At 36.8% G+C, this 27,833-nt stretch overlaps 1 protein-coding gene across 1 annotated transcript; it reads left to right on the plus strand.

Annotated features, from left to right (window-relative positions):
- The first annotated feature begins 47 nt into the window (after nt 1-47).
- epas1a (endothelial PAS domain protein 1a) lies at nt 48-27,833 on the plus strand. The gene is given in 17 exon segments (XM_048170134.1): nt 48-345; nt 6,609-6,799; nt 11,213-11,364; nt 11,481-11,565; nt 13,475-13,593; nt 13,686-13,888; nt 16,184-16,290; nt 19,103-19,250; nt 19,328-19,545; nt 20,611-20,813; nt 21,105-21,215; nt 23,010-23,066; nt 23,069-23,424; nt 24,362-24,488; nt 24,584-24,695; nt 24,788-24,943; nt 26,420-27,833. Coding segments are annotated over 17 exon segments (2,523 nt in total). The 5' UTR covers nt 48-319; the 3' UTR covers nt 26,572-27,833.

Genomic DNA, 27,833 nt, shown 5'->3' on the forward strand with positions numbered 1-27,833 from the left:
GGGATCGCGCGCTGGGAGGCAGCCCAGAGATGTAAAGAGCACCAATCAGTTCGCACAGAGTGCTGATAGCACGCGCAGCACAGGAGTGGCGCTCACGAGCTCTTTACCAGCGTCCGGTCAGTCGGTGTCACTCTGGAGAGGTAGTGCAATCCTCGGCAGTGTTCTGAGACTGCACTAACTGCTCCGGTCATTACTGGAAATGTCATGAGATTACGGAGGAGAAATAACAAAATAAAGGCATCTGTGAGAAAATACGCGTTTAAAGTTTTTCTTTTTTGGAAAAGTTAAGTGAATTCGTTGTCTTCAGCATAGGCGCATCATGACAGCCGACAGAGAGAAAAAAAGGTAAGGCGCCAGAAATCATTTTAATATACCGTGAATTCTCATTTATGTATTGACTTCAATTTTTTAGCTTAATTTTAGAATCTCAGGTGAGATTTGCAGTGACACTGGCATCAGAGCGCAATAGCTAAACTGCTGTTTTAACAAATCTGAGCCACAGTATCGAATCAAAGGATTCATAAGCGTACTGGTGTTGTATTTGAAATGACATTTTCCCCTTTTATAAATAACCTTTTTACATAATCTCCCCGGCAATTTTAGTTTCTCAAGACTTGATATTGGAGAGGTGCGCGCGGGTCCTATTTTTGGCTCGCTCTTGTTAATGGACTCATATAAAAGACTTGAAAAGTTATTAAAATGTCATCACCAGAGTTGCATTGCTAGCCTACTAAGAAATGACAACGAATGACACACTTGCTGCCTACGGGTTAAAAATATTGGATATAAATAATTATGTTGTAATCATGATTGAACGTGTTCAATATGTATTCATAATATAAAACAAAACAAACAAGTTTATTCAAAACATTTGATCCTCGGAGACTGATCATAAAAATCCGCAATGAGGTCTTACAATAAATAATCACCTGTTGAATTCAAATATCTTACTCTGTAAAATATTTTATAATTAAGCACGTTTCTTTGTTTTCATAAATTTAACCTCTTTTTTGTCATTTCTACTCGTTTTATGAGTTTCTAGAGCTCAATTTTTTATTGTTATTATTATTATTATTTTCAGTAATTAAGTGGTCAAAAGAGTGCATTGAACTTAAAAATGAAGGCAGCAATTAAACTAAAGTTTCATATATATATATATATATATATATATATATATATATATATATATATATAGATTTTGATGATCCTGCTAAATTTAGAAGAAAAGGTAAATATGAAGTAGTGCTAACATTATGAAAAAGTTTTTTGTCTTTTTAGTCTGTAATTCACCAACTACTTCTGATAATATATTTGTCAGTTTGATCTTAACTATTACATTAAAACATAATTTAGTATAATATATAATTAACAATAAACAATAAATTTGCTGTTATTTGGCAAACCCATTGGGTATCAAATAATATAATTTAATATTTTTCTTAAAAAAAAAATATTTATTTTACAGTTTGTATCTATCAAGTAAATAACAGCATACTTTTTAGAGTTTTTATGACCTAGTTCATAAAATTATGACTAATTGTGAGTTGAACTAATTAAATCCCATTTCAAAGCTCTACTCAGACACTGAGCCCTCTCTTTCACTGTCCCTCCCCCGGTCACTCAAATGTCTTTATACTCCAAGATACAATAATATCTTTTGATCATCAAAAAAATACATTTGTTGCATGGTGTAAATTGTGACTTGGTGATCTGCGTGGATGACATTCTAAATTCAGATGTTGCCAGAATCAGCATATTGATTTGTTGGTAAAATAAACCAGCACTGGCTCTCTGGTGCCTAAGGCATATTGAACATAGGGGTTTATGTTCCTCAGTGTGGATCTTTGTGGCTTGTTAACAGGAACGTAATGTTCCAATTGAAACTGAGGTTATCGGATCAGGGCTCACCTCTCTTTTTAATTCATGGACAGCGTGAACAGGCCCTGATGTGTTCCTGCTCTGGTTACTTCCATGACTTTATCCGATTCTTATCTCTTATCTGGTTTGTTTAACCTGCTCTACAAGTGTTTCATTAACACTGTGATTTACTGTGATGTCTTTTGTAATTGGTGCCGGTGGGGTAATGTAATCATTTAAGTGTGCTGTTTTAATGGCTTCCATCAAAGCTCGCTGCAAAGAAGGAATATGCAGTATAATACATATGTGACACTCTGGGTTCACTCATCATATTCTGTTTAACACTGAATCTTTCACTTGTTATTAGTTTGGGAAACTAAAGGTTGGCCATCTCTTTGAGGTTAGGGAAAATAGGATTATCTGTAGTGAATGGCCGCTCTGTACAGTCTGGCTTTTGGCTTTCTGTGAACTCTGGCCTAATCTGGTTGAGAGGGGTGATGCAGAGAGAGATAGAGGGAGGAATGGGTTCATGTCGGCCTGCTAATCACATGATCTGCTCCCTTTGACAGGTTTTGCCTTGGTTGTGCGTGATGACGCCCGAGGCAATAGGTGATAGTTTCAGCGGTCTTGCCAATATGATTGCTAGGTCGTTATGTGCACTTTAGGAATCATGACAGCTCTTAAAATCCCCTCAAGATCTCTCGCTGAAATACAGACTATTCTCATGTCAGCTACCTGTTGAAAGCCTGACTGACACTTTTAAAAGAACACTGCATGTTGAGAACAGACAGGAGTGGCTACATATCTGTCGATCTTGTTATTTTGTTCTAGTAATGCCACAAAAGGTGAAAAGATCACAGAAGAGAGGACTAAGTAGTGAAAACGGCCAGCAGGCCTCTGTCTTCAGGGTACCTTGACCTATAGCACATCTCTAATTCAGAAGTTGTTTAGCCAGCTAATGTCGAAAGCGTTTGCAACTTAGCTGGGGGTTGAGGTCAGCAGCTGGACTGTGTGGGAACAGAACTCAGTAGCCTAGTAGAGGACACAGGACACAACTCCCAGAGATTGAATCCAGTTAGAATGAGGCCAAAGGGTTTGTAAAAACTAGTCTCAGCAGAGAGATAAACCTTTACGCTCAGCTCACATTCAAGGGGTGTTTGAGCAGTGTAGATCTGGATTGTGTTACTAAAAAAATAAGATAGGAGTTCACAAATTTGGTGATGGTTACTGATTCCAGCTGTCTGTGATTGAAGTGCTTTCTATATGGTTTAAAACAAAACCACTGGAATGATATGTATTACATATTGTTGTTATTGTAAATCAAGTCTAAAAAGTTATGGGCAATATACATAATGCTGATGGCTTTTTTATGCATTTTAACCATCAATAGGTAGGTTACATCAATATGCCAGTAGGTGGCAACAAATGACAGTCTTTTTCATTGAGTCATTCACTCAACCGATTCATTTGGAACACTGATTTATTCAGGAATAAAACATAACATAACTACTGTCTTTATAAGTGAGTCATTGAATCATTTACTCAACCGATTACTTTAAAATACAGATTCATTTAGAACGAAACTTTACTATGGTGTGTTTGCTTGAAGATGTGCGGAAGTTTATTCTCTTTTGACTTTGCAAATAACTATTTTCGTTGACGTACGAAGATAACTGGCGAGATTGTTTCTAAAATGTAAGTTACTCAACTTCTAGTTTATTGAACTTGCTCTTGCTTGTGTGATATTGATTATTATTGATTTGTTCAGTTCTGAAATGTGAATGATGTGAAATTTCTGGCATTGATAGGCATAACTACTTTCAAACTCAAGAGATCCACCTGGTTTCTCTGGCACAAAAGTTCAGTTTCTGTTTTAGTTTATAATGTTGTCTGGTGGGTTAATGGTTTGCCATGCATGTCAGACCTTCAAAATGAGGGAACAGTGTGCAGTGTTTAAGTCAAGTGCAATGTTGCATTGTACAAATTTTGCAATGAGCAGCATTTTGTTGTTATTTTTAATGCATGAGTGCATATATAAATTGTACATATACAATGCAGTTTGTCTGTTATCTCTTGTACTTAAACTGACATGCCCTACTATTAAAATGTCCTTCTTGACATATGATTAACACTTGCGTGAATTTAAGAGTTGGATAGTTTTTCCAGGAAATGATAACAAATTAGAGCATTTTTTAAAAGGGCAGATAGTGTTAGAGATTGTCTGGTAGATTACATAATCATCATTTCATTAGTGTTTTATTGCGTAGAACTTTAAGTTCTCTATAACTGTAAATTGCTTATATAATTGATTGTATAAGCGCTCAGACTCTGGGAGGACATCATGCAGAATCAGCTGATGTCAAAGAAAACAATTTCTCCTTTTTCCCCACAATTGATTGTATTGAACATGTGAACTCAATGAGTCTGCATTATCTTTCCCCATTTATTTAACCATTGTGTCTGTATTTTTAGAGCTGCACTTGATTTCTGCTCATTAAGACCTGATGGGGTTTCATGTATGGTTAGAGACAGAAAGCAGTAACTGTTTGGGTTGAAATGGAAGTTGCCATTCCTCATTTAGCCCTGAGAAAAAGCAGACAGAAAATTAATGTTTAAGTCCCATGGTTTGACCTCTGGGTAAAAACGATCAGCCATTTTCTGTGAGAAGAATACATAGTTACTATTACAATTACAATTTTTTTTTTTTTCTAAAAATGGGAGGGCAGAAAGGGGGCATGTTATGGTCGCCAAATATGCAGCTGTATAATAGAGGGCCGATTATCGCATTCCCGCACCCCCGCACCACGCTGTGCACATTTTACAAACACTCCCAGAGCCAGGCTGACCTGAGCCGGGGAATAGGGGGACCCACACTGGGAGGCTGCTACTGGAATTACACAGCTAGATCCTGGTCTCAGCATCGGCCTCCCACAGACACTGAAACTTAGTGCTGCACACAGGCCATGTGTCGCGTGTTGGTATCTGTATTAGTGTGTTATCATATGTGACGCATTAGAGAGCACTTTTGGTGTTTTGCCAACAAACAGTGCTGTGGCTTGGTTTTTTGTTGTCAGGGTGGCACACCACACTCAGAGGCCATTGAGAGTTCACTTCTCTCTGCCACACTCTCTTTCACACACTGGCAAGCCACAAACCGCAGAAATCTTTCACCTGCCAAGATAAATGTTCAAAACATTCTTATTTGTTTACCTTTCACTTTTGCATTTACATTTTTTGGGTTAACTGTCCCTTTAACCCTTTAATTTACAGAAGCATATGCTGCATTGCATTTTTGTCAACACTCATACACTACCATTCAAAAGTTTGGGGTCAGTTTTTAAAGAAAGTGCTTTTATTCAGCAAAAAAAGATGCATTAAATTGATCAAAAGTGACTGTAAAGACATTTATAATCTTTTGTACTTTCTATTCATCATGCTTTCTTAATCATGGTTTTAGCAAAAATATTAAGCAGCACGACTGTTTTCTAAATTGATAATAATATAAAATGTTTATTTAGCACCAAATCAGCATATTTGAGTGATTTCTGAAGGGTCATGTGACATTAAAGACTGGAGTAATGGCTGCTGGAGGAATAGGAATAAATTACATTTTAAAATATATTAAATTAGAAAACTCTTACTTTAAATTGTATGAATATTTCACAATATTACTGTTTTTACTGTATTGTTGATCAAATAAATGCAGCCTTGGTGAGCAGAAGAGACTTCTTTCAAAACTATGTAAAAAATCCCCAAACTTTTTAACAGTAGTGTACATAACTGTCACTTGACTGTCAGATTATACTGTATAACATGTACTAACAAGTTCAAGATAGACATCTGCATGGGGCCCGGCCCTGTGACCTGACCTGACCCGGGCCGATTTGACTGATATTTAATTTATCGGTGTCAAATTTTAAGAACGAACTATTCTTGAACCTGCAATGACTCAGTTTTTTTTCCTCTGCGAGTGAGTAAACTTAGATTAAAAGCCCGTTGCACAGATTCTCACAGGTGTGGTTTTGCAATGCTTTTGCTTTGACTCAAGGAGGATGTTGTGCTTGTCCACAAAAAGTAGGCTATGCTCAAAATGATACAAAATATTTTGAAGAATAGTTTACTTTCATTAAAAATGAACCCAAATTTGACCCCAAACCTGGCAGTTTGTCAGTCTGAGATTGGGAAGCAGATTTATAGCTCCTAGAATGGGGCCGTCAACTCCTGACTTTAAAGTAATTTTTATAAAAAAAAAAAAAATCAAATATGCATTTAGACAATCACTTTTACCTTTGCACAGCATAATTTCACAGGCGAAATCCAATCATTTTTTCAATGTGAATCCGTGCAATGTGGGCAACGGGGAATTTTGCATAAGAGCGGAAGAAAAACTTTGGCACACAAATTTGCCATTTTGACCAATAAAAAGCTGCTTGGTTTAGAAGTGACCCCTGTCTGAGAAGTGTTTCATATTTTGTTAATAGACAATAGACCTTCTTTGCCCACGATATTTCCCTTGTGACTGTGCCAACAAAAAGACAATAGTTATCTTCAAGGAAAGTTAAAGTTCATTGTTTTATTGTCCTTCCCACATAAAAATGTATTAAGAACAATAAATAATGTAATGTACAATTACTGTATGAGTATATATCTCTCTATTCACCAATTTAAAAACATTGACTGCAATCAGTGTCTAAGCTGAAGATCAGCCTATAGGCTATGTGTTGTTTTCATCAGCCTCTTCTGTTTTCCAGGCACCCTTCAGAAAGGCGCAAGGAAAAGTCTCGTGATGCAGCACGCTGCAGGCGCAGTAAAGAGACAGAGGTGTTCTATGAGCTGGCCCATCAGCTGCCGTTACCCCACAGCATCAGCTCGCACCTGGACAAAGCCTCCATCATGAGACTAGCTATCAGCTTCCTGCGCACACGCAAACTCTTCAACTCAGGTACACAGCTACACAAAAATGTATGTGCATATTGTATCTGTTGGTTTTCTTATTATTGTGATTGTATTGCATCCAATTGAGCCATACAGTAAAGAAATTGTGATGTCTTTGAGTACACTTTTCATCAGATTTCCCTCAAGTTTGGTTCAGATCATGCTGGTCAAAATTACATAAATATGACACACTGGCTAAAACTAGCTAAATAATTCACTATTTTCATTGGATTCACAATTTTTTTTTTTGTACTCTTTTTCTACAGCTTGTACAATCTTTCCAATTTGGCTTATATTTTTGATGGTCGAGATTGTAATCCTGAAAAACTTTAACAAACTTGCTGGTGAGGATGTCTAACAAGAAATGCTGTATGTTTTCACCTTGGTAGCTGCTTTACATATTGCCATAAAAATGGTTGTATTTCCAAATTTACTGAATCTACTGTTCAGAAGTTTGGGGTCAGTAAGATTCAGCCTGCATTTATTCAATCAAATACAGTAAAATAGTAATATTTAATGACAACTTAAAATAACTGCTTTTTATTGCCATATATTTTAAAATGTCATTTATTCCTGTGATGGCAAAGCTGAATTTTAAACAGTCATTTCTCAGTTTTCAGTGTCACATGATCCTTCAGAAAACAGTCTAATATGCTGATTCTGTGCTTTAGAAACATTATCAATGTTGAAAACAATATTTTTTATGGAAACAGTGATACATTTTTCTTAAAAGAACAGCATATATTTGAAATAGAAACCTTTATTAAAGCTGCTTTTTGGTTAAAAATGTTCCAAAATCAATTTTTGAGCAAGTACATAACCAGCCAGTGTTCAAAACTGTCTCCTTACCTTAGCCCGATTCACAACTGTGAACTTGTAATAATGTTTTCTAATTCGGATGGTACTGATAGGTTTCTGCAGGAAATTCGAGCATGCAGCCGTTCGTCTTTGCATCATTACGTTACGTCTGTTTACATAAAGAACGAGTCCCAGCTAGTAGGCTATATGGCATGTGAGGAAGCTGCAGGTGCCGGATCATTTATAGCCATTTCTCATAGCAGGTGGAATAATTAAACTTATCATTTTGATGGCGGATTGTATGGTTGAATAATGGTATGGTATTGAAATCTAACACTAATACACACTAAATACACATAGTCATGCAATGCTGCTAATGTTGTTAACATTAACAATTTGAAAACAAAGTATAACAATAATAATAATTTGCATGGTTTGACGTGATCTGAGCTAAGCGATCGTTAGATTTAATCACTGATGGCAGCATGATTTATTGTAATCTTTTTTTTCTTAGTTGATCAGAACAAAAGTGCCAGATTTGTTACTTGCTTGTTTAGATGACATTCTCTGCTGAAAATTCTTATTTTGGTCATACATCCAAGACTACAATCTGTAATTTCCGGTGCGGTGACTTCATCCACGCTGAGGAGCCATGCCGATGCACAACCCACGTAAAGATGATAATTCCGCAAATAACTGCAATTGCAGGTTTTGAACAGAGATGGCGACAAAGAGGCAAAACTTACGGACTGCAGTTTTAATTTTATAAATGTTTGTCACTTCTAATCAATTAAATGCTTTAATGGAAACTTTTAAGCTGTTTGTCTGTCTGTCCAAACCTGCGTTTGGGGATGTCTTGATTTGGAAAGATGATTTATGAATAAAATTATGTTGTTTTATACTAAAAATGCAAAAAGGTTGGTTTGTTTGTAGTAATTATAATTAGCTAACACAAAGGAGGTCTGTGGTATGTCCTCATTTAGACCGCTAGGTAAACATGTTTATGTGTCAGTGAAGTTGGGTTGGGTAGGTCCATGAGATGTCCTGTACTCCTTAATATATACAATAAGAAATGCAGGAAGACAGACAAAGAACACTGCACATTGTTTCCAGACTCCAGTCCTGACGCACATACATGTGTACAGTATGTGTGCATGTCTCTGAGAGAGAGAGAGAGAGAGGATTAAACAATGAAAAGGGAAGAGATGGAATCTGGTGATGAATATGTGTGTGTGATGTGGAAGTGGGTGGGGGAAGATCGATGTATGTGGAGAAATAGGAAAGAGAAAGACAGTGAGGTCTGGGGTAATTAGGGGCTTGCTAGTTAGGATATTGTTTTCTGTGAATTCTTCTCACACTCTTTTCTTAGCCACAATCATTTCTGTGTTGGCGCCTTGCAGGTCCGCTTGTGATATTCGACGTGCTGTATATCTTCCTGGATGTTCTGCTTTGACCTTTATACTGTAGGTCACTTGATTATAAAACCAGAAGTTGTATAAACCTATATGTTCAATGAGGTGTGTGGGACTCACAACTGCATAGCCATAAATTCATAATATCACTTATAGGTGTTAAAGCGGTTGGCCCTGTCCATAACGGCACACTTCATGTGCACTTGCGATCTTGTGAACTTACAATGGCCGCTGCGTGCGTGTGTCTGAGAACGTAGCGTGTCCCGTTCGTCATTGTATGTTTCAGAAGTGTGCTCGTGAGCACCCCCTTTGCAGCTCGATGCGCACTTTTGCCTAGACTGCGAGCTCCGCAGCAGATTCTACCTAACAGTCAGAGCAGCATTACGTCACAAAAGTGTGGAAGATTGTGAGGATTCCATTTGGACAGGGCCGTTATGATTCTCATCTGAACCAAATCTCAGTCTTGATCTTTCTGATTTTGAACTTGCCTCAAAGGTGTCATTGGTTGAACACTGGGGATCATATTATTTCCTGAATATCCAGCAAAATCCTTCTGAAGATATGAATCTTTGAACCCTCATTAACAAATGGCCCAGGACGGATGAACCAAAGAGGATCATCTCCTGTCAAAATGAAAAATCACAACTCATATCTCTTTCACAACTTAGTTGTTTCTCCTAGACAGCAGTAAGATGAAATTGGAAGCAAATGGAGACTTGAACTGAAATCTCTTGCTTCTCTTTTGTGTCTCATTTTCAAACGGTCCAGTTTTCAACAAAAAGTTCTGTAAAGAAACAGTATTAGAATAGTATTAGAAGAGGATTGTCTCTCATAGGGAAGAAAATTCACAAATGACATTATTCAACATCTCAACTGTTTCTCCTAGAGAGCAATGAGCTTAAATGTAGAGCAAATGGAGACTTTCGTGAAGTTTCCAACTAATCAGATATTCTAATTTATATCTAAAGACTAAAAAATGTCACAAACTGTTCTCAAATTTTAATATGAGTTCAAACATTTATCATCAAATTCTTCCTAGACCAATTGATCTGAGCTAGACATATTACATTTATAGCCTCATGCTCTTTCTGTAAATAATTGTATCATTCAAAAGTTTGGGGTTAGTAAGATTTATTTTTTCACCAAGGCTGCATTTTACAGTAAAAGGGTATTATTGTGAAATATTATTGCAATTTAAAATAACTGTTTTCTATTTTAATGGATATTTATTGTGTGATTCCAAAGCTGAATTTTCAGCATCATTACTCCAGTGTCACATGATCCATCAGAAATCATTCTAATATGCTGATTTGCTGCTCAAGACATTTCTTATTATCAATATTGAAAACATTTTCAGGATTCTTTGATGAATAGAAGTTCAAAAGAACAGCAGTTATTTGAAACAAATCTTTCTAACATTATACAAAAAAAAAAAATCTTACTGACATCAAACATTTGAACTTAAACGAACCTAAATGAAACATACTGTAACTTCCTGAGACATGAAAGAGCAAGGCTCTTCGAGAACCTTGTTTACAACCAGACCAGAAAAGGCCTAAATGATTCTAATAGAGATGGACAGAGGCAGAAAATTGTGAGTTCTTGGGTTTGGCTGAGAGCCAGAGAAGTAAGACATCACAGTGAAGTATTTATAGCAGCAGAACGAATGCAGTGAGGCTTGAGGTGGGAGCGCAGACATGGACCACCTGCTGATACCCAAACACACAATGCGAACACACAGTGCTGATGTCTGAGCGGGGTCAAAGCCTCAGCGCTCGGGACCTCAGTGCCTGATCTGAATGAGCAGGGGAGGACGTCTTATCTGCAGGGAAGCAGACATGAAACTCACAGCATGGAGCCTCGCTTTAATTATTTTCACAAGTTGTTGATGCTTTTCATGGCATTGTGTACCTCATACTTCCCCTCTTTGCTGATATATAGCTTATAATAGCTTGTTTTTATTCCATGTTAGTATGTGAATTTAATTTGATAAGTAAGTTTGTTTTATTGAATCTGAGATGTTTACTTTTTTTGTGAAGCTAAATGCTACAGGATATGAGTCTATGTTTGTGTAAGAGTGTGTGATTGTTCCATAACTTTCGATTTGAGAAGGTCTCGAGTTTGTTTTGATAATTTGCCAGTGTAAATTACGAAAAGGACAGAATTGTACACCGTACACGCATACTAAATTGTCTTGTCTTTTGTCACAGGCCGCACAGTCCAACAATCCCGGTACCAGTATGACAGCCAGATGGACAGTTTATATTTGAAGTCTCTGGAAGGCTTTGTTGCTGTGGTAACATCAGACGGGGACATGATATTCCTTTCAGAAAACGTCAGTAAATTTATGGGACTTACGCAGGTGAGCCTTACCTCATTTCCTTTATTCTTTCAGAATAATTACAAAGAGAAACCTTGTGTTACCTTATTTATTGTGGCCAAGCATTTAATTTTACTTCCCTTACAAAATGTTATCAGGTGGAACTGACAGGCCACAGCATCTTTGACTTCACACACCCCTGCGATCATGAAGAAATCAGAGAGAATCTCAACGTCAAATCAGGTGAGAACAATTTTCCCAGAATTTTGTCTTTTTAATTTGGATACACGGTTGCCATTAAAACCAAAATGGCGGAATCTCCTAGTCCTAGGCCTTTAAACCCAACACACACACAAACTGAACTAATCCAGTCTCATAAACAAGGGTAATTTATTATTTTCATTTGTGCATTTTGTTTAATTCAATTGTTTTAAAAAGCATTCGGTACTATAGCCTAGGCAAGAATTCATTCAGGGTTAATACAGTATCCGTATTTATTTCAGACGATGACAGGAATTCAGCAGGCTTGATTTGAATAGTTTTGGTGCTAAACATAGCTTGTGAATTTTTATGCTTTCATGTCATTTATTCACACCAAACTTGGTGTGAACTTGGCCTTTACTCTGTCTCAAGTAGTTTCTGAAAGTCTGTAAGTGTTTGCTTGCACACAGACACATACTCAGAATGAGAGTAAGTGGGCCTTCCCCACAGCAAATCTTCCTCGTCCTCTGTTTTTATCTGTCTCTCACTGTCTCTTCCTCTATCTTTCATGAGCCTGTCACCTGACCTGTTTAGAGCTCTTGAGCAAATGATGTAATTTCTTGCCATTTCATTGGCCACTTGGAGATAATCCCTATGCAATAGTACAGAGAGCTCAATATACTGTAGTTAAGGTTTCGTCAGACTGATTCAGCTTCGGTTGAACTTTGTACCTGGTGTCCACGACCCACTGACAGACCAAAGTCCTCTGAATGTGCTAGAAAAAAGCTTAAAGGGTTAGTTTACCGAAAAATGAAATTTCTGTCATTAATTACTCACCCTCATGTCGTTACAAACCCATAAGACCTTTGTTCACCTTTGGAACACAAATTAAGATATTTTTGATGAAATCCAAGGTTTTTTATCCCCTATAGAAAGCAACATAATTACCGTCCAGAAAAGTAGTAAAGACATTGTTAAAATAGTCAATGAGACTATAGTAGTTTAACCTTAATGTTATAAAGCGACAAAAATACTTTTTGTGCGCAAAAACAAAACACAAATAACGACTTTATTAAACAATCTCTTCTCTACCCTGTCAGTCTTGCACGCAGTTGATGCAGTGAATGCAGTCAAAGACTTTATATATAGAAAGTTCTCTTGGCTTTATATATAGACGATTCACTCGTATTATAATGAATTGGAGAAAGTGCAAAGCTCAACATGGTGGAATAAGTCCCGCCTTCTAAATAAGAGCCAATCGCCTATTGGTAAAGTCATCGCGTCACTGCAGCAGCCGTTAGAAGCTCCGGTCCCTATAGAAACGGTTAGACGCGTGCTTAGGATTGCGCATGCTCATTAGCTTGATCCAGCCTGAAAAATGCCATTTTTTTCATGATTTGAGAGTTTATGAACAAAATTTAGACAGTTGTTGTCAGATTTCATTGGTAATATGAAATTTAATCAAAAGTTTGGCGAACAGCATTGGAAAATGTGATGTTTCCCCATTCAAAGAGAATGATGGCTGGCTCCTGCATCAGCATCACACACATGCATCGTGGTGCTCACGTGATCAGCCTCGGCCAATACTGAGCCGGCGTTCGGACGTAAACATGGAAGCGCTGAACTGCATACGAGACTGACAAGTTAGAGAGGAAATTGTTGAAAAAAGTTGTTATTTTTGTTTTTTTTTTGCGCACAAAATATTCTCGTCGCTTCATAAAATTAAGGTTAAACCACTGTAGTCACGTGGACTATTTTAACGATGTCTTTATGACCTTTCTGGACCTTGAATGATGGAAATTAGGTTGCTTTCTATGGGATAAACAAACCTCTTGGATTTCATCAAAAATATCATTTTTGGGTAAACTAACCCTTTAATGACCAGCACCATGGTCAATTATAAATGCATGATTTCTTAAAGCATATATCCTAAAAGGTGTTTGATTGGCAGGACCTGTGTATGGCAGGAGAGGTAAAGACATGAGCACGGGCAGAGATTTCTTTATGAGGATGAAGTGTACGGTCACCAACAGAGGTCGCACTGTCAACCTTAAATCAGCCAGCTGGAAGGTAAGAATGCATAAGCATATCATACAACTTCATGAAACGTACACATGTATGTGCTATCAAGTAAAACATTGTGTCGCCGCTCTGTCTTTCAGGTGCTGCATTGCACGGGGCATCTGCAAGTGTGCAGCAGCCGGCCACCTCAAGTCCTGTGTGGGTTCTCGGAGCCACCCCTCACATGCGTCACTATGCTGTGTGCGCCAATCCCACACCCCTCTAATGTCGACACACCTCTCGACAGCAAGACGTTCATGAGCAGACACAGTATGGACATGAAGTTTATCTACTGCGATGAGAGGCAAGGGACTGTTCACTAATTGTTGTATGAATGCATACTGTGTATGTGTGTTTGTGTGTGTGTGTGCGCATTTGCAGGTGTGTTTAGAGGAAAGGACATTCTCATTCTAGATAGCATTTGATTTGTATATTGATTTTTTGTCATATTGTATTTATTGTCTGGAAGATTATGAGTGTGTATCTGCTAAAACAACTTATACTACCAATCAAAAGTTTTTTTTTTTTAATACAGCAAGGATGCATTAAATTGATCAAAACTACATTTTCAATCAAATAAATGCAGCCTTGGTTAGCTTAAAGGGATAGTTCACCCAAAAATTACAATTATCCCATAATTTACTCACCCTTAAGCCATCGTAGATGTATACGGCTATCTTCTTTCAGTCAAACACAATCAGAGGTATGTTAAAATAAAAAATATCCGGGCTCTATCCAAGCTTTATAATTGGAGTGACTGGTAACCAAGATTTTGAAGCCCTAAAAAGCACATCCATCCATCGGAAAAGTAATTCATACTGCTCCAGGGGGTTAATAAAGACCTTCTGAAGTGAAGCAATGTGCTTTTTTTGTAAGAAAAATATCCATATTTATAACTTTATACACTATAATCACTAGCTTCCGGTAACATCCATCCTGTTGAGTTCCGGCATATGACGTATGACCAAGGCGTAGCGTAAGCTTAGGTGAGAGTAGACGCCTCTCGCGGTTCAAACAAATAAGGCTTGGCAACAAACTCAAGCTGACTCAAAATTTAAAAATGTTCATTTTAGACTTCTAATTCATGACCGGTGTTTTGTTTTGCTCTATCCTCAGCGCTTTTTGCATTCGTCAATAAGTCATGCGTCAGGTCAAAGTTCACTCTTCCACCGGAATCGACTCGCTAACGGAAGCCAGTGATTCTAGTTTATAAATTTATAAATATGTATATTTTTCTTACAAAAACACATTGAGGCCTTTATTAACCCCATGGAGCCATATGGATTACTATTGTGAGGAATGGATGCATTTTTTTGGGCTTTAAAGTATCGGTTACTATTTACTCCCATTATAAAGCTTGGAAGAGCCACAATATTTTTAATATAACTCCGGTTGTGTTTAACTGAAAGAAGAAAGTCATATACACCTAGGATGGCTTGAGGGTGAGTAAATTATGCATTTTTGGGTGAAGTAACCCTTTAAGAGACTTCTTTCAAAAACATTAAAAAAAATCGTACTGACCCCAAACTTTTGAATGGTAGTGTAATTTTGTGAACATTTAGGAGTACAGTAGCTTATGGATCGCCAGACATGGACTATAAAAACTTTTTTCATTTTGCGCTTATGTGAGTGCACGTAAGCAGTATTAGACAGCTAATACTGTATGTGTGAGTTTCAAAGGTCAGTATTGGGAACTCTTATCATAATTCTGTTGTGCTTCTACTTGCATTGCTATCAGTGTGTGGTAAGGGAAAGTGATTATGAGCTTTTCTTGTTAGATTTGCTACATTTCTTGAAGCTCCTAAGGGGCACAATTGACTTCTCTTACAAATCTTGCATAACAAGCCATGGAAGTTAGTTTGTCCCCTGGCAATATGGGGCTGGTGCTGCTCTGAGTGCCTGGTCACCCATCTGTACTACACTACAGTGGATGTGTTGTGAAGAAGGTTAACAGCTGAGGTCAGATATTTGCATGCTTCCATTTAATAGGGCTTATTATTGACCGCACAGAGTTCATTAAAAGCCCATACTGAAACAGGAAATGAGAGGAGGCTACTCCAGGGAAAAATTGGAGGTTCAAATAGAAGAAAATAACAATTGCATGAGTTTGTTTGAAGTATTCAACATCACAAAAAACGATATGATGAAGATATTGAGCATTGCAGCAAATGCATTTGTGATTAATAGACAAGCCACATCTGCTTTCAATCTAGCATTTGCTACAGCACTTCAAACACAGAAGAGGATGTGGCCTTTGTCTTTTGGAGGCCGTGTGTTGATACATGTGCGCTGTTCTGACTTTTAATCCAGCAAGTTGAAAAACAGACATTAAAGATAATGATCCGACAGAACAAGTACGGCTCTCTTGCACAAGAGATTTATAGCTCCAATAAACAAGGGTCCTGCTTGTAATCATTTGTTCTCACTAAGCTAAGCAGAGAGTTTACGTTGGCTCCCAGCAGCACAAGTTTGATTGCTTTCACTAGATGTAATCAATAGTCATGCATCTTGGTTAATGATGGCTTCAGTGCTTTAATTCAATCACACTTTGTTTTGACTGTTCCATTAGTTTTATTCTTGACCTGTCTTTGTGTTTCAGAGTCAGCAGCCTGATCGGATACAGACCAGAGGAACTTCTTGGCCGTTCGGTGTATGAGTTCTGCCATGCTTTGGACTCTGAAAGCATGACAAAGAGCCACCAAAATCGTGAGTACCTGTCTACATCCACCAAAAACAAAGCCAGAAAACACAAAAACATTAAAAGTTGGACTTTTTCTGTTTAGACTTGAATTGGAGATACCAGTCTGAACAAAGCCATATGGTAGATTCATGTTCAGTTTTCTGCGTTTGCTCCGTTTTTTGTACCTCCATTTCCCGCATTGGCGTAAGCACACCAGAAACAATGCAGTAGCTCATTGTGTGAATACCGTTTTGGCTAATTTACCTATCTTTAAATCAATCTTGTCTCTGTCCCGAAATGACTCACAGTCTGGAACAGAACCAATGCCTCTCATCTCTGTCCATGGGTAAACTACTTGAGTTCAAAACCTTGAAGACCTGAGGTGTTCCCATGGGCTTGATGACTGAGGGAAACAGATGTCCCGTCGGGCTCCAGGAATTGTTGAGGGATATTTATAAACTGAATGGTTGTTGCGTTGCTTTATTTATTTGCTTAGCAGATGCCGTAGACTCTACGTTTAATATTTTCGGACACTTTGCTTATAAAATTGGCACCCAAGAACTTAAACCTACCATATACTGTAGTTCTAACCTTAAAGACCATTTGAAAAAATCTACATTTTGTAGTACATTCTATATTATATATGGAAGCCCTTTTCCGCCACATAAGAAGAAAAAACATGCTTTGGTAAATCATGATTATGCCATAAAAATAAATTATGAGATAAAAGGTCACAATTATGTCCTAATTATGGGATAAATAATAGTCAAAAGTCATAACTTGGGCTTTTATCCCATAATTTTGACTTTTTATATAAATTCTGGCTTTTTATCTTATAATTATGACTTTTTAATCCCATAATTATGATTTACTAAAGTATTTTTTTTCCTTATGTGAAAAAAATGTATGTATTTTTTTCTCTTTTTTTTCTTATGTGATGGAAATGTGCTTCCATAGTTATGCTAATCCATATCTGTTATGTTTCCAATGTATTATCTCAGGCATAAGCAGTGCATAAACGTTTTTATTGTACAGTTGCAATGAGATTAGTTCCCTCACATACAGTAATGGACAGCTTCCAGTTTCATCCTAAACCACAAGATGAACCCACTGTATACAAAGGCTCTTGTCAAATCTTGTTTTGAATGTGATTTGAAACTGATTTGATTGTTGTTGCCACATGAGGCATTGAGGCTGAGTAGATGGCCTGAATCCCATTATATGTCCTTTGACTTCATCTTTAACAACCCAAAAGCTCTCAGATTTGCTTCTTCAGGATGGCCCACCTGATTAGCTAATGCATTAGTGGCTAACAAGCCTTTGAAGTGTGCAGCACCTCTGATCTGGTTCCTCTGATGTCTTTAATCCAGATCAGTGCTCTGGTGTTCTTCACTGGCCTCTTCCAGTGATAAGTACCTGGAGTATTACCTAACAGTAAGATCTTTTGATTTGAAAAATGACTACACTTACATGATCTGCAGTAATGGACCTTATTCAAAGACAGTATTAAACTTTAAGCCACTTACTTGGTGTTACATTTTAAAACTATTCAGTAACACTTTACAAAAAGTCTACTTTGTTAACATTAACTAAAAATGAGCACTATATTCTTACAGCATTTATTAATCTTTATTAATGTTAGTTAATAAAAAGAAGTTAATGTTCATGTTCATGTTAGTTCACAGTGCATTTAACTAATGGTAACAGATACAATTTTTGATCTTAAAGTGTTTTAGTAAATGCTGAGATTAACATAAACTAAGATTAATAAATACTGTAGAAGTTTTGTTCATTGTTAGTTCATGTTAACTAATGTAGTTAAAACCTTTTTGTACCAATTATTGTTGTAAAACCTTATTGTTATTCTATTTATATTGTCATTTACATGAAAAATAATCCCAAATAATGTCTAACATAGAAAGTTAAAGTTTGCATGATCAAAAATTAATTTGCCATTTATGTCACAAAACACAGCAAAAACGCAGATATAGAGTCATATTATGATTAGAATATATACTGGTAAGATATTACTACTTATTAATATTTAGTAAGGTAGGTGTTGGGTAGGTTTAAGAATGTAGAATAAGGTTGTGCAGAATAAGGCATTAATATGTGCTTAATAAGTACTAATATATAGCCAATATTCTAGAAATATGCATGCTAATTAGCAACTAGTTAAAAGACTCTGAAATAAAGTGTTACCGATATACTTCAATAATCCATCTACAACTCCAGATCTGAATATGGACATTGAAATCATGCTGTTTAATTGCAGTGCAATTTCTTATTCTGAGTAAGAATGTCAATAGTCATGTACGTAAATGTCCTGGCTACTGAACCTAAATGGAGATGTTGAACTTTTTCATGACCTTTAATATCTTAATATTATGGAGGATTATGAGTGTTTTATTTAAACTTTTATTTTTTACTTTTACTTGACATTTGACTTGACATTTGATATTCAACAGTATTCTTGACATTTATTCAACAGTGCTTTGATCTGCCTGCATTGACACTATTCTTTAAGAGTTGCCAGCCAAATTATATACCAGTTATCACTGTAAAGTTGCTTTGACACAATCTGCATTTTAAAAAGCGCTATATAAATAAAGGTGACTTGACTTTTTATTTAATTAAGTACATGTTTAGGATGTTTAACACACACACACACACACACACACACACACACACATATATATATATATATATATATATATATATATATATAAATCACTTGGATGCAGAAATATATTTGCCATAAATATATTGTGTATCCATTTATTATTTGTTACATGTAACAATTTAGGTCATTCCCTCTTTTTCTGTTTTCTTCTTCAGTTTGTAATAAGGGGCAAGTGGTGAGTGGCCAGTACAGAATGCTAGCCAAGCACGGGGGCTACGTTTGGGTGGAGACCCAGGCAACCGTCATCTACAACAATCGCAACTCCCAACCACAGTGCATCATCTGCATCAATTACGTCCTGAGGTACTGTATTAAACGATGATACTAAATGATGATACTGATACTTATGAAACTGTTCTCATGCTGTTTTTGTGTTTCAGTTCTGTTGAGGAGCAGTCCCTCATCTTCTCGCTGGATCAGACGGAGGCTCTTTTCAAGCCCTACCACATGCGTAGCATGGGAGAACTGTTCAGCCAGGGTGGAGCTTCCTCTGTTTCAGAAGCTCAGGACAATCTTTTCACTAAACTCAAGGAGGAGCCTGAGGAGTTAGCTCAGTTAGCGCCCATGCCAGGAGACGCCATCATTGCCCTGGACTTTGGTCAGAGCGCCACCCGGCACTACTTCAACCATTCCCCCTACAATACCTTCACCCTCTTCACATCCTCAACCCCCGATTACAAATCTCCTCCCATCCTGCATGCATGAACTCTTACTCCTTCCCTTGGCTCTCCTTACTCTACCTCACAATCACACACATACACTGCCCAGGTCATAAGTTTCGTCAGATGTTGTTGTACTGTAGCTCAGTGGCACTGTAGCTTGGCTTTGCTGCAGGGTACGCAATATGTGACAACATAAAAGGAAGCTCAATCTTTCTGCTCCACAGCACATGAGCATCTTATGGCTTAGCGTTGGCTTCAGCAAAACAATTTTGTATTAAATTCATTTTTTTGTTTGTTCGTTTTTTTTATAATAAATGTAACTTTTATTTCAACATCACCTGTGTTTTTGAAGGTTTACCGATGACAACAGGCAGTGTTTCACCATGTCTACACCAGACATGCCACACCGCAACAGCTAAAAGCTGTCTACACTGAATGCGACAAACCGACTGTTGCACAGCACTTCGGAATTTGGAATTTGTTGTGTCGTGTCGTGCCGCGCCGCATCCAGTGTAGACAGTATCACTGATTATAATGGGTTCTATTATCTTTTGACGCGTCGCGCCGCGTCCGGTGTAGACACGGTGTTTGTGTGTTTCATTACCCTCGACACAGGGCTATAATGGGTATACTAATTTCACTTTTCATCACAATGCATGTCTTTACAAGTAAAACCACTGCATGGAATGGAAATCACCACCTAGTGACGCTTTCAACAGTTCTAATTGCTTTTGGTGATGGCTGAGGTTGTTTTTAACACCCTAATTATTTATGTAACCATTTATTCTCATGTGACTCTCACTCTGAAAATGAGCTAGATCATGGTGAGCACTAAACTTTTGCACATTGTGTTGTTTAAGGTGTGTCTATCTACTGTTAGTTCATCTTCCTTGGCTCTTTATGTATTAGTTCTATGACATTGCATCTGTTTGTATCCTACATGTTGAACTGTGACGTCAGAGGCATCGTTTGACTTGTTACTTTGTGCAATGCATTTGCAGAAAGGCCAGAGTTTGAAGAGCTGACTTACTTCTCCAAGTCCACCAAGCTTCCGTCTTGGGTTGTGGACACACCCCCTGAGGGCAGTCCTGATAGAAAGCTGTCCAGCATACCCTCCACCTTCAGCGTACCCCAGGCACCTCCTGTGGGCAAGTGCACACCCTGTACCACACCCTGCTTGAGTGGCTGCAGCAGTTGTTCTACAGTATGTCCCATCCTCATCTGGTCTCTCTCCCTATGACTGGCTGACAGTAGAGACTTATCATCGTTTTTTAAATTATTTTTTTTTCCCCATGTGGTATATTGTTTTAAATTTCAAATAACCATCATAGTTTTCTATATTCAAACAATTAAAACTATGTTTTTATAGTACATTGAAATCTCAAAAGATCAATGGAAATTGGTTTCCTCCTAATATGACCTCTTTAAATAGTGGTGTAATTATGATTTATTAACATGATGGTGTGTTTAAGTGATTTCATGTGTTTGCCTGCAGCCTAGCAGTCCAGTAGATTACTGTGGCAGTGGAGAGTGTGATCTGAAGGTGGAGCTGACAGAGAAGCTATTTACTCCTGAATCTGTAGCAACAAATCCCACAGACACCCAGGTGAGTGATACTTGCAAGCATTTCATACATAATAGTGTACATTACATCAAAATTCTATCCATTGTTCTTTTTTTTACAGTTTCAGTCATAGTCTTTGTCTTTTGATGAAAATGTGATTAGAATGGAATATAATTTTAGTAAAAAAAATGATTTTTAATTAATGATAATGAACAAAAGACTTGTCAGACAATTCTTTAACAGTGTGACTTGCCCATTCTGACTAGCTTGTCACTTCAAGTTCACAAGTTCACTTCAGTGCCTGTGCAGATGCAAGACGTACAGTAATATTAAATTTACTTAAAGGTGCCCTAGAATTACATATTGAGTTTATATTGGCATAGTTAAATAACAAGAGTTCAGTACATGGAAAAGACATACATTGAGTTTCAAACCCCATTGCTTCCTCCTTCTTATATAAATCTCATTTGTTTAAAAGACTTCCGGAAAACACGCGGATCTCAACATAACACCTGTTACGTAACAGTCGGGATCATTAATATGTATGACCCCAATATTTGCATATATGCCAGCCCATGTTCAAGCATTAGACAAGGAAAGGCAGTATTAACGTCTGAATCTGTGCACAGACAAGGTAAGCCAGCAAGAACAACAGCGAAAAATGGCAGATGGAGCAATAATAACTGACATGATCCATGATAGCATGATTTTTTTAGTGATATTTGTAAATTGTCTTTCTAAATGTTTCATTAGCATGTTGCTAATGTACTGTTAAATATGGTTAAAGTTACCATCGTTTCTTACTGTATTCACGGAGACAAGAGCCGTCGCTATTTTCATTTTTAAACATGTGCAGTCTGTATAATGCATATACACAACTTCATTCTTTATAAATCTCTCCAACAGTGTAGCATTAGCCGTTAGCCACAGAGCATATAGCCTCAAACTCACACAGAAGAACATCTTGTAAAGATGCATTTGAGGGTTATATTAGCTGTGTGAACTTTGTAAATGCACTGTAATATAATCGAGAGCTTGTGTGGCAGGGAGCACGCCATTTAAAGGGGCGGCGCTGCCAAAATCAGTGTATAGTTAATGATGCCCCAAAATAGGCAGTTAAAAAAATTAATAAAAAAAAATCTATGGGGTATTTTGAGCTGAAACTTCACAGACACATTCACGAGACACCTTAGACTTATATTACATCTTGTGAAAAAGCATTCTTGGGCACCTTTAATGGATATGGTTGATTAATCACATATACACTGCTACGTATTTATTTAAAAGAAATTAATAATTTTATTCAGTAAGGATACATTAAATTGTTCAAAAGTGACGGTTAAAAATTTTGCATTGTTACAATAAAATGATTTCAAATACATGTTGTTATTTTGAAGAATCCTGAAAAAAATGGGTAACAAATTTATTCCAGTGAAATATTAAGCAGCACAACTGTTTTCAACATTGATAATAAGAAATATTTCTTGAGCATATTAGAATGATTTCTGAAGGATCATGTGACACAGCTATGCCATTACAGGAATAAATTATAGTGTAAAGTATATTAAATAGAAAACAGTTATTTAAAATTGTAATAATATTTGACAATATTACCATTTACTGAGTTTTTGAATGTCTTACAGAGAAACATTAGAACAGTAGTGTATGATATCAGCTCTTTCACCTCAATTCTTGGCCTACTTACTATTATTTGAACCAATTCGTTCAGCATTTTTCTTCTTCTAAAAACATTGCAAGTGTTTTTAATTTTTTTACTTTTTCTCATCAACTGTTTTAAATAAATATTTGGTTGACACGATATCTAACTGTGTGCAGTTGGACCTGAGCAATCTGGACCTGGAAACTCTTGCTCCATATATCCCAATGGACGGTGAGAAGACTTCCAGCTGCACCCCATTTGTCTGGAGGAGCCTGTGCCTGACACAAGTCCAGGCCTGAGCACAGCCCTCCAGCACAGCTTCAGCAGTGTAGCTGACCTCTTCCAGCCCCTGAGTCCATTCCCTCCTGACAACAAGAGCAGTCCTAACACGTGTCCAGACACGGCTCATGTGCAGCCTTACCAAACTGCAACAAACGTCCCACTCTCTTCTGAGGAGGGTAGACAGAATCTTCAGTGGCCCCCTGACCCACCCTCACAGTACGAACGCACAGATATCGGATGCGTGGATGACAGAAACACAACAGATCCAAGACAAACATGCAGTTTCACTGCTGCACTGCCACAGCAAAGGTGAACAGAGTTCATCATTCCCTTACACATGCATTTTATTTTGCAATACATGAACTAGGCATCAATGATTAACTAGATTAGGCCTTCCAGAAGGAAATGGCTTTGCAAGGAAGCAAACGAATTGTGTTAAAGTTTCAAGTAACCTTCTATGCATCAGAGTTGCTTTGTCCATGTGACAGTACATCTTGTTTTCTGTTCTCTGTGTTTGAGAATCAAGTCTAGACAAATCACAAATTAGCATGCAAACAGAAGAAAAAAGAACACCAATTGCAAATTAATGTGCAAATATGTTGTTGCAAACAAATTATCGGTCTATCAGTGTAAGTGAAGCAGACAGGTGAACAGGGTTTTAAGACTTTTTGATGCAAGTGCAACCAAATATAAAGGCAGCTATATATTTTTATGTAAAAAGACCCATTTGTGACCCTGGACCACAAAACCAGTCATAAGTCGCACGGGTATATTTGTAGCACTAGCCAACAATACATTATCGATTTTTCTTTTATGCCAAAAATCATTCGAATATTAAGTAAAGATCATGTTGCATGAAGATATTTTGTAAATTTCCCACCGTATATATATCAAGAATGTATTTTTGTGAGTGGATATGCATCGCTAAGGACTTCATTTGGACACTTTTAGAGGCGATTTTCTCAATATTTCAGATTTTTTTTTGCACCCTCAGATTCCACATTTTGAAATAGTTGTATTTCAGCCAAATATTGTCCTGTCCTAACAAAAGCTTATTAAACTTATTTATTCAGCTTTCAGATGATGCATAAATCTCTTTTTTTTTTTTAAATGACCCTTATGACTGGTTTTGTGATCCAGGGTCACATTTATACTCTGTGAGAAAAAAATAAAGTGTGATATTATGAAGCCAACATGATGTTTGCAAATTAAAAAATTCACTGATGGATTTAATTGCTATTTTCAGGTTTTTTGAGAGCTTTGCCCCTGTACAGAAAGACATAAGTGTGGGGCAGATCGCTCTCTTTCACAACTTAAAACGGAAGCGGCCATCAGAGTTCAGTTCGTCGTACTCTTTCTCCGATATTCCAAAGGTAAACTCTCAGATCTCACTGTAGAATAATGGAAATGAGTGAAGTTTATATAGTGATACCAAAGACAGAATATCAAATTGAAATGTGTTCAGCAGGTGGTACCCCCTCACAAGTCTGCAGATGGAATGCAAAAAAGGATGAAGACGATGAACGTCGACAGCTGCGCCTTCTCTGTCAGAAAGTCTCTCAGCACGAGTGTGCTCACGGGTACATCAACTCTCTCTCTCTCTATCTATCTTTAGTTGTTTTCTAATTTTTCTATAGCCAAATTTACACACTCTCTTGTTCCTTTTTCACAGATAAATTTCCATGCATGCAAAATGGATTGGTTTCTCGTCACGGTTGCAGTCAATCTCTCAAAGGGACCTCAGATGACCTTAAACATCATTTCACAGAGTCATTCTGCTCTCCCAGTAACAGACAATACCACATGATGCCTTCACACAAACACTCAGGTCAGTCACTAGTCCTTACAACACAAACCAAAATATTACCAACACTACAATATTCACAAATATTTCAAATATATCCCATGAGTCATATCTTGGCAGCATCAAAGAGATCTTATTTTCTCTCCCCTCATATCATTCCAAACCCATATGTCTTTTTTTTTATTCTGTGGAACACAAAAAGAGATTGTTTAGGAGAATGTTCATGCCAAACTGCTCAATAGTTTGGGGTTGGTAAATTTTTTTAATGTTTTATGCTCACCAAGGCTGCAAATATTTGATGAAAAATACAGTAAAAACAGCAATATTGTGAAAAATTATTACAATTTAAAATATTTTTTTTTCTATTTTATTATATTTTAAAATGTAAATTTATTCCTGTGGTGGCAAAGCTGAATTTTCAGCAGCCATAACTCCAGTCTTCAATGTCTTTCAGAAATCATTCTAATATGCTGATTTGCTTCTCAAGTTACATTTCTTCTTAATTATCAGTGTTGAAAACAATTGGGCTGACTAATATTTTTGCAGACACTGTGATACATATCTGGGGCCGTATTCACAAAACATCTTAAGGCTAAAAGTAGCTCCTAACTTGCCAATTTAGGAGAAACTCTTAAAAATGGCGGAGGATGCAGAAAACTGTCGAAGTAACTAGGCGAGTCGGCTTTCGTCTGTGCATATCCTCCTCTCGAGCTGATTAGAAAAACTGTTCGAATGTGTTTCTCCCAAACTTTGTTTATAAAACATAATTCGTCGCTTGAATTCTGCAATCTCTTGAGATACAGACATCCAAGAGGTGGACAATTAACTAGTTTAATTAGTGACACTTAGCCTATTTTAAAACCTTTATGGCAACATTTTATTTTGACTATGGCAACATTTTTATTAAAAAAATATTTATTTGAATAGGGCAACATTTGTATTTTAAAACCTTTATTTTAATGTGGAAACATGACACCTCATTCTACAATATTTCTATGATTAAATCGCTGACTCCTCCCCCATCAGCCAGTCACTGTGTTTATACTGCATAGCAACGAGGTCAACCCCGCCCTACTCTTAGCTTAAGACTTCTGTCTATTCCTTAGTAAAAGTTTGTCTCAGCAGCTTTGTGAATAGGTTTTAAGAGAAAACTCTTAGCTAAGAACTTTTACTGCTATTTAGGAGAACTCTTAGTGGTAAGATAAAACGGCCCCAGGATTCTTTGATAAATAAAATAGAATTCAAAAGAACAGCATTCATTTGAAATGTAAATCTTTTGTAACGTTACTGTCTTTACTGTCACTTTTAATTGGTTTAATAGGTCCTTGTTGAATATAAGTATTCATTCCATTAAAAAAAAATACTGACCCTAAACTTTTAAACAGAAGTGTATATATTCCATATTTCTGAAGTCATACAGTAGATTTGTCTGAAGAACAGACTCGAATTGGTGTTTATCTATGTGACATTTGAGTTACAGGTCTCTTTTATTTTCGACAGGCATGATAAGTCAACTGTTGGGCCCATCCTTTGACTCATACTGTCTGCCAGAGCTGACACGATATGACTGCGAGGTAAACGTGCCTCTGCAGGGAAACTTGCATCTGCTTCAGGGCAGTGACCTTCTGAGAGCCTTGGACCAGACCAAGTAGAGCTTCTTCAGTGATCCATTCATCCCAATTTTGTCTATATATGCTTTTGTCTTGTACGCATGTATTATCAGCCTTTATTTCGACCTATTTGTACATTCTCCTTTAACATCTGTGTGATATTTTAATATATATTTGAAAAATCAGATTGTTACTTGTTTAGAATGTGTTGGGACGTTCCACGTTCTGTGCTACTATCTTAGACTCTAATATTGTCTTGTGCCTTCAGATGCTAAGTGTTCTTAACATTTATGGTCAGATTTACCAGATTCACTGTTGCAGAATTTACTATGTATATGAATATCAACTAACCAGAGCATATACAAAATATAATATTATATATAGTTTAAATGGTAGTTTAATTTGTAACTTATTCATGGAGCTTGGTATACAAATACTGTGTTTGTATAAATCAAAGAGAGTTAAATGTTTTGCAAAAACTATTGCCTTATATATAAGCTTTGTACCTGGAACAAATGTGGTGTAAAACTGTGTCGCTCGCTATTAGTAGTGGAATCTTATGCCTCAGCTTTCCCCTACATTCCCCTCAACACAATCATAATGACAAAAATGCTGTATTAAATGTATAATTAGTATAATTAAATAGTCATGTAAAGCACTTTATTTTAAAAGATGCTAATGGAAGACCAAAATGAAAACACCCCAGTATAGTGGTGTCCTGGCCAACTTCTCAGCCCCACCAAACACTAACCATTCTCTAAAATATCTCTCATCTTCTTTCTTTGAAAACTGAACTGTAAATTCAGATATTATATTCTTATACAAACATATCTATTGTGTCTAAATTAGGTCAGAGTTCTATGCTCTGGATCTCTGTACACGCAAAAAATGTTTGTATTTGGTGTTCAAAAGTGCCTTGGTACTCGGTCTTGTCTACCTATCAGTAGACAGAGATGAATCTGTAGCTTTCTCATTTACAGTGTATGTGTATATATATATATATATATATATATATATATATATATATATATATATATATATATATAGTAGTTTAAGGTTATTAGATTTTGTATTTTGTGTATCACCTTCTTGTGATACTCTGGGGTTTCTGTGTGTTTCTTAACAAAATATATAAAGCTAATTTTATCCTATAGCTTTTGAGAGAGTCTGTGGTTGTTTATTCTCAGGATAGTCATTTAAAGTAACAAGCATTTGTATTCCAGTCTTTCTTTGTAGCATTAAAAGATATGAAAGATTGCATTATGTCCAAAGCAAATTAAAACCTAAATGGTGCTACTTGCAAA

This window comes from Megalobrama amblycephala, linkage group LG20, assembly GCF_018812025.1.
Source record: "Megalobrama amblycephala isolate DHTTF-2021 linkage group LG20, ASM1881202v1, whole genome shotgun sequence".
Taxonomy (NCBI): Eukaryota; Metazoa; Chordata; class Actinopteri; order Cypriniformes; family Xenocyprididae; genus Megalobrama; species Megalobrama amblycephala.